Raw genomic sequence first — 7,212 nt, forward strand, 5'->3', positions numbered from 1 at the left:
CAGTGGACTCCCTTTAAAAAAAAAAAAAAAGAGGAAGTCATACACTTGCTCAATGGGAGAGGCTCAATTGCGCTCAACAGGTTCAGTTCACAGTGACCCTGCCTGGCTTCCTGCTATTCACATGTGTTACTTCCCTTTTGTGGTAATGGCCTGTGGCACTCAGCCAGAAAACATTATTAATTTCAGAAGTGGCCTGACAACAAACCGACAGTGAAACGAGAGGAAGTGGCGGGGAGGCCATCTGTTGGCTTCAGCAGAACAGTAGGAACATAGCTATGCTGTTTCTACAAGGAAAGCAGATTAATAATCCACAAAGAGGAAACTGGCTAAAATTATCCACAGACCATATTAAAAAAAAAAAAAGTCACTTGAGCTGCAGCTGGACAGGAAATTGCTAGAGCTGCTTGCAAATCTCCACTTTGAACACCACAGTATGGGGAATGCCAGGAGCGGAAACCGTTCAAAACTGGATTAGCACAAGCCAAGTTTAACTGCAACCCACTTCTACTTTCACAGTTTATGCACTCGATCTAGGTCACCACTACAAGAGACACCAACTTTTTTTTTTTTTTTTTTTGGCTGTGTTTTGTTTGTTTTTCATTTCACACACTTGCAGTTCCTAAAGTTACAGGAAACATGTTTTGGTTGCCAGGAATTCTAAAGCACCCCAGTCCGCAGCGTATGCTGGAGAATCAGCCAATCCTGACTTGACAACATGCAGACTTAGGGTGAAATGTATATTACCATCCTTGCTATTTAAATTAACTATAACAAACAGGAAGTTACGATCTGAAGTGTTACCATGTCTAAAATCTAACCTGTTCCTTCTGCACAGCCAGAATTGTTTCAGTGCAGCTAAAGAAGAAACTGGGTGTCTCAGGCATTGTTAATTGTATCTAGAACCTGCACAGTTCCAGCACAGGTCAGCAGTGACCGACAGTCATTTACTCTCTGTGGATTGTCTATGGGTCTCAGTGACATGAGTTGGTGGTTTCAAACCTACTATTTGTAGTTAAGTAACCACGCCACAGAAAACACAGATCTTTTGGCATGCTCAGCAGAAAGGCAAAAATTATTCATTCAATAAGCATAGAAACAATTATTCCCCCCATCTCTAGAAGCAGCCCTGCCACAGTAGGGTAGCAGTACATTGATGGGGCAGCGTGGGGGAAGTCTGAATTGTTCTATATATGCTCCGTCTTTTCGGTGATTAAGCAGAGACTATAGAGATCCATCCTCCCCGCCAGGCTAAGATGATAGCGCTATCTGAGCATTAACTATTGATTTAGATTACGGTGGGCCAAAGCAGGGATCGGGCCTTTTTTGTGCTAGGGCTGTACAAACATGTAAAGAGACACACCCTCCTTAAAAATATTCCGATGTGTATGCAATTCATCACTAGGAGGGAAATAAACCACTCAGATTCTCAATAGCCAAAAATAGTTATTTATTAATAATTTAAAAATGTACATTCTTATAATAAATTCCAGCTTAAACCTTTTTCACCATGAATTAGGCTCTCCCTCATTGGCAATCGTGTTCAAGTTCACCTTGCGTACGCACAAGTACACATGATCACGTGTACTTCCAGTTCTAAACAAAAAATAAAAATAAAAATAAAAAGAAAATATTGCATTTGAGGTGAAGCTCCCTGAAGAGTTTGTACAGAGATAAAGCACTGTTTAGCGTATCTGAAATGTTTCTGAAGACAAATCTCTTCCAAGATGATCTATTTACAAAAGGTAAAAAAAAAAAAAAAAAAAAAAAGGAGAAACAGCAGCACAAGAGGGGTGTGGGTGAACTTACAAGGAAAAGAAAAATAAAAAAGGAAGAGACTCTACTGATTCCCAGAATGTGAATAGCAAATTTCTGACCATAGCCATTGTCTCTCAAGTTTGCCTCAGCTCAATTGAACAATAAAATCAAGCATGCTGCAAATGTATTCTTTGCAAGGGGACAGAAACATAATTCATGAAGAGCACAAAAATGTAGCAGTCCTTTGGGTTGATTTCTTTTCTATAGGCAAAAATTAAAAAATAAAAACATTGCCCATGGATTTAAGATTAAATATTTACACTGATCAAATAGCACACTACAGAACTGGCATCAAACAAGTACTCCAAATACACTGAGCTGAAACCTCTCTCTTTGGCTCCTCTAAATTAAAAAAGAATCAGTCTTCACTGAAGACAACAATCTATGTTACAGATCCCAAAGCAAAGAAGGAAATAGGAAATTCCCAGTCACTAGAGAACACATGCTCAGAATGCCCAGTCTCCCCCTACGTGTTGGAAGTCCTCAGTTCCACGCCCCTGGCCAGGTGGGTGGTTGTGTAGCCAGCAGGTGCGCTGCCTGCCTTGGGGCAATGCCACATGTTCCTTCTGGGAGACTTCAGCAAGTTCCCTTGTACCTTTCCCAGTGTGCACTGGCAGGGGCCATGAGAGAGCAAAGCTCCATCTCCTTCCTGCTGCCAGAGGGAAACCATTGAGGAATGATCACATGATCCGGACCTGGCGGGGAGGCCATTGGAGAGCGCTCACGTGGACTGCCGGGAATCCACTTGGAAGACATTCTGGTTGGAGGGAGTGGTGAAGTAGAGCTGCTGGCTGGGCACGCGATTGTCGCAGGGGCTGCTGAGCCCCAGGGTCCGCTCGAAGTCCAGCAGCTGGCCCATGAAGTTGAAGTTGGGCGAGATGTTGGATTTCTTCATCTTGACAATGTCGTAGGCGTCATTCATGGACAAGTTGAGCTTTTGCATGAGGTATGCGACGGTCACGGTGACCGAGCGGCTGATCCCTGCTAAGCAGTGCACCAGGACTCCACAGTTCTTCCCCCGAGCTTCATCTGCACACACAGAGAGGGAACACAAGAGAAAGAGATGCTCATGATCCAGCTGTGACATAGGAGAAATATAAGGGGGGCTGATTCAGATCTCACTTATTACCAGTGTGAATCAAGAATGACTCCAGTGAGGTCAACGGAGACAGTTATACTAGTGCAAAACCAAAGTGAGATCAGAATCGGACCCTGAGATCAGAACAGCATGTAAATCAGAAGGCTGATGAAACTTCACAGTGGCACAGAGGAAACATGCTGTTATTTTTATTTTCAAAAGATGCTATTTGTACTGAATGCTGGCCCCCAAAAAACTATTCTCCCTGTGTACATTTCCCCCAGCATGTGAAAACTAGAAACCACGCCATATGCCACTGAATGCTTTTTACACAGACCAGCAGACTGCAAAGGTCTATTAAATTATTCTCCAACTGTTGTGCTGCTAACAATGGAGGTATTCAGGCATTTGAAAAGAAAGAGGGAAGTCACAGGGGACAGCCCATTAGGAGGAACAGGATGTCAACGTTGCTGGAAAATGGGTTCCTTTGTAAAAGGAAATGCATTACAATGACTGGAGATTAGTTTCTTCGTGGCTTCCAGCCCACATTTCTTCTTGCTAGGCTCAGATTACCTACATACTTCACTAGCACCGGTATCTCTCCACTGGATTACAACACAGTTTTCCAACACACAGTATGCCCAACCATAATCCCCTTTCCCCGGCCTCAAATAAGAAAAACAATAAACTAATAGTAATACTAAGAGGAGATCAGAAATCCCCATGGTGGCTCAGCGAGAAAAACAATATCAATCTGAATAAGTAACATGAAAGAGTTTTGAGGTGTGTGTGAAAACATTATCTACCTAGGGTGATATGTGTGAAGTGACTGTATCTTGCACCCTAGATTTTAGGCAGAACTCTTCACTGACTTACATTTGGGAAACTGATGGACAAAATTATTTAAAGGAGATCTAGCTAAAGCGCTAAATCTGAAAGGAATACAATTATTTATTGGAGATTTACCTTTAAAAACACTATACCTCTGGAAAGGATACCGTTATTTACAGGCTATATCTAACTATACCACTATAAATCTGAAATTACTTTTAATTGTAATTCTCTCTTGGAAACAAAACAAAAATACAAACAAACAAAAAAACCCAAAACCCATCACCTCTGTTTTTAAGACTATGAACTAGGTAAATAATAATAAAACTATTACTAATAAATGCACTAGTGTGGATTCTCTTTATTCCCCAAATTTAGCACACTGGGATGGACTGTTCTGGGGTGATCCCATATCAGCTCGACATACAAGTAAACATTTTTGCAATCTGTGAATATAGTTGCTAATTCAACAGGGCTTGTCGCCTAAATCTAGAAAAACAAATTCTATCCGCCCTTTTAATTTCAATCAGTTCTGAAAGTCGAACATTGCGCAGCGGCTATGTGAGACATGCGGCTGACAAATACAAAAGATTAAGGGTTTAAACTCTGGAAATGATAAACATCTGGTGGTCCTTTAGCGGTCATAATTCATTAGGGCTCACCTATGAAAGAAATGGCCTCGGGAAAGAACTGAGACAAGTTTTGACTCCAGTGGTCGGAGATGGGGATCTGCTTGTATTTAAACTCTCCGGCGTTCTCAAAGAGATTAGGCAGATTGGGGGTCACATTCAAGATGTATTTAATGCCAAACTCTTCTAAAACGTCCAGATTGGTGGAGTCCTTAGCACAGCCCAAGTAGAGGTAGGGTAAAATCTCGACGGGGAAGGAAGGCTGGTTGTTGGACAGAGGGCTGCCATCTGAGTCAGTGGCACTATTGGGGTCTCGGTCCGTGTCAGATTCAATGTCGGAAGAGGAATCGGAGCTGATTCGCAGGCCTCCTAACCCCAGGACTGGCAGAGAAGGAGAGCTGCTGCTACATGAACTGTCTAGGTTAGTTTCACAGTGCAGGGCGAATTCGGTCTGGAACTTGCTGAAGCCACCTGGGGAGGAAAGCACAGCACAAATGCAACCTGAGATGCGGCGGCGAGCTCCTAGCGGCTCTCTGCCTAGATAGACTCTGTGCACCCCCTCCCCCCAAGTCACACACAGAGAGGGGCACAGATAAAGCCACGTGCGGCGGCCAGGTTTGGGGAAACCGCATTGCTGTCAGCGGGGGACAGGAATCCATTCCACAGCGGAGCTCAATGCATTTCCCTCCTGCTGGGGCCAGCTACAGAAATGGATAGCCGCGCATTCCTTCAGCCACAACCCTGTCCTTGCCTCACGGGCCGCTAACGGGTACCACCGACAGCTCTGTCCTGTGCCCCGCTAGCTCCCCACCCGAGCGCCTTCCTGGGGAGAAAATCCCCCTCCCCCCCGTTTGTGGCTTGCAGGGATTTGCACCCAGGTGTGCAGGCGCGAGACAGCGTGTCCCCAAATGACTCCTGCACGCGTTGGAGTCAACGCCATGGAGGGTCCTAAGCCTAGATAAGCTTGAGGCATGTGCACAGCCCGGCTACCGCTGACATACCCCAGGCGACAGACAAAGAACAAAACCCACCCAGCGCCAGGTCCTAGCGGGGCGCCCCCCAGCCGCGGATTTGGGGCCGGTCCCAAGCAGGTCCGTTTAACCCCTCACCTTCCAAATAAAACGCCTTGCAGCCTTCATCCTTCAGCCGCTTGAGCAGCAAGCCCAGCACCGACTCCCCGCCCGTGTTCTCGTTCCACTCGCTGCTGTTCTCGTCGTACAGCACCACGGTGTCTGTCCCGCAGCGCCGGGCAAACTTCTCCCGGTCCTGGTCGCTGGTGGAGAAGAGGGCGCGCAGGGGCAGGTTGCCCTTCTGCAGCCGCCTCAGCATGATGCCGGGCAGGGCCACGCTGATGGCCGACTCGATGTGGGACGACTCGTACAACTCCTGCGAGCGACAGTCCATGAGCAGCAGCCGGCCGTTGCCCAGCTCCAGCTGCTCGTTCAGCCAAGCCACCGTTTTACTGACAGCCATCTCCGACACGAAGGGCACGGGCCTGAACGTATCTAGCATGAGGAAAGGCTGGGGGAGAGCGGCGTGTGGCTTATAAACTGCCCGCTCACTGAGGCATAAGGCTGAACCCCTAAACTGCACTCCTGCAACCCCAGAAAAATGACTCACCCCCGCCCTCGGTCGCCTCCCCTGCACGGGCAGCAATAGATTTCGGGGAGGACACCAGCGCTCTGATTCCCGAATGCGGGTGGCTGCAGCTTTTTGTCAATGAGTCCCTGAATGAACCTGTCTAATCGCCGGCCCCGTCCAGACGCTCGGGCTCTCTCTCCTCCCCAAGTGAATGAAATCCAATTAACGTGCCATTGACTTGCCCTCCTTTCGCTGAGCACAAAAATACTGCACTGGCCCCTGCTCTTGTGTGATCCCTCTCCCTCTGCCCCCCTTGTGTGCGGCTCGTCAGCCCCGGCTCCCCCCGCCCCCCCTGCTTCTCACAACGTGATTTCCCCTCCTCCTCCTCCGCTCCGTCCCCTTGATGTGATCAATGTCCCTTTGAATCAGCCCCGCACACCCCCAGCGCCAGGCAGCTCCTCAATGGATACAAACACGGAACGTCTCAATGGATACATTCTCTCGCCCAGCCAATGAGGGCGCGCGGAAGGGGCTGTTGCCGTGGCGACGGACCGGCTGGAACAGGTTGTGTTGATGAATTGTTAATGAGTTTGTCATTCACAAAAACGGAAAGGAATTTCCGCTCCGGATAAGCTGAGTGCAAACAAGCAGCAACAGCAGCTCAGCGGGAGGAAGGCGAAAGAGGCGGTGGAGGAGTGGGGGCAGGTGAGGGGGGGGGGGAGACGCAGCAACCCGGGCCGTGCTGCTGAGGCTCATGTTTCCTTCTGGTAAAGTTCACACATAGCAGCAGAGCGATTAGACAACAAATGGTGCAATTGTATGAGGAACAAGAGGCACCTTCTCCCTCTCCGAATTGTCTCCTCAAAATCCCGATCTTTATAGGAACGGGTTAGGCCGCTGTATCTCCCCCAACCCGTCTGGGTTGATTTGAGCCGGGCTTTTAATTACAATTTGTTCTTTGAATGCCCTCTTTCCGGCCGTGGGTTGTATTTGTCCTTGATTGCTCTTTGCAGTGGTGAAGTGTACCGCTCTAATCTAATCATTCCCTACACAAGCCGGGTTCTCGCTAGAATCGGAAATAAGAACTGAAACGCCGCTATCACTTTAAGAATAAACATACGGTTGATTGTGAAGAGTTCTGCATTGTTTCCGAGGATGACCTTAAACAGCATCCCGAGAGAAAGCGGCCTGCTGTAAGAAAATGCAGGTTTTGTTCTCCCCTCCAGGCAAGCAATGCTAATTGTCCAAGTGCCAGTTTTAAATAGGGCTAGGCGTGGG

At 47.5% G+C, this 7,212-nt stretch overlaps 1 protein-coding gene across 2 annotated transcripts; it reads right to left on the minus strand.

The window, feature by feature from the left end:
- Positions 1 to 1,423: 1,423 nt before the first annotated feature.
- Positions 1,424 to 6,277, minus strand: DUSP6 (dual specificity phosphatase 6). 2 transcript variants are annotated; one of them, XM_034772464.1, is made up of 3 exons: positions 5,463 to 6,272; positions 4,387 to 4,824; positions 1,424 to 2,844 (listed from the first exon to the last, which is right to left on the minus strand). In XM_034772464.1, exons 1-3 carry the CDS (start codon positions 5,863 to 5,865, stop codon positions 2,537 to 2,539), a joined length of 1,149 nt encoding a protein of 382 aa, XP_034628355.1. In that variant the 5' UTR covers positions 5,866 to 6,272; the 3' UTR covers positions 1,424 to 2,536. The 2 variants fall into 2 exon arrangements, with proteins under 2 accessions (XP_034628355.1, XP_034628362.1); XM_034772471.1 differs by lacking the exon at positions 4,387 to 4,824 and having other exon boundaries at positions 5,463 to 6,277.
- Between the last annotated feature and the right edge of the window lie 935 nt (positions 6,278 to 7,212).

This window comes from Trachemys scripta, chromosome 1 (assembly GCF_013100865.1).
Source record: "Trachemys scripta elegans isolate TJP31775 chromosome 1, CAS_Tse_1.0, whole genome shotgun sequence".
NCBI lineage: Eukaryota > Metazoa > Chordata > Testudines > Emydidae > Trachemys > Trachemys scripta.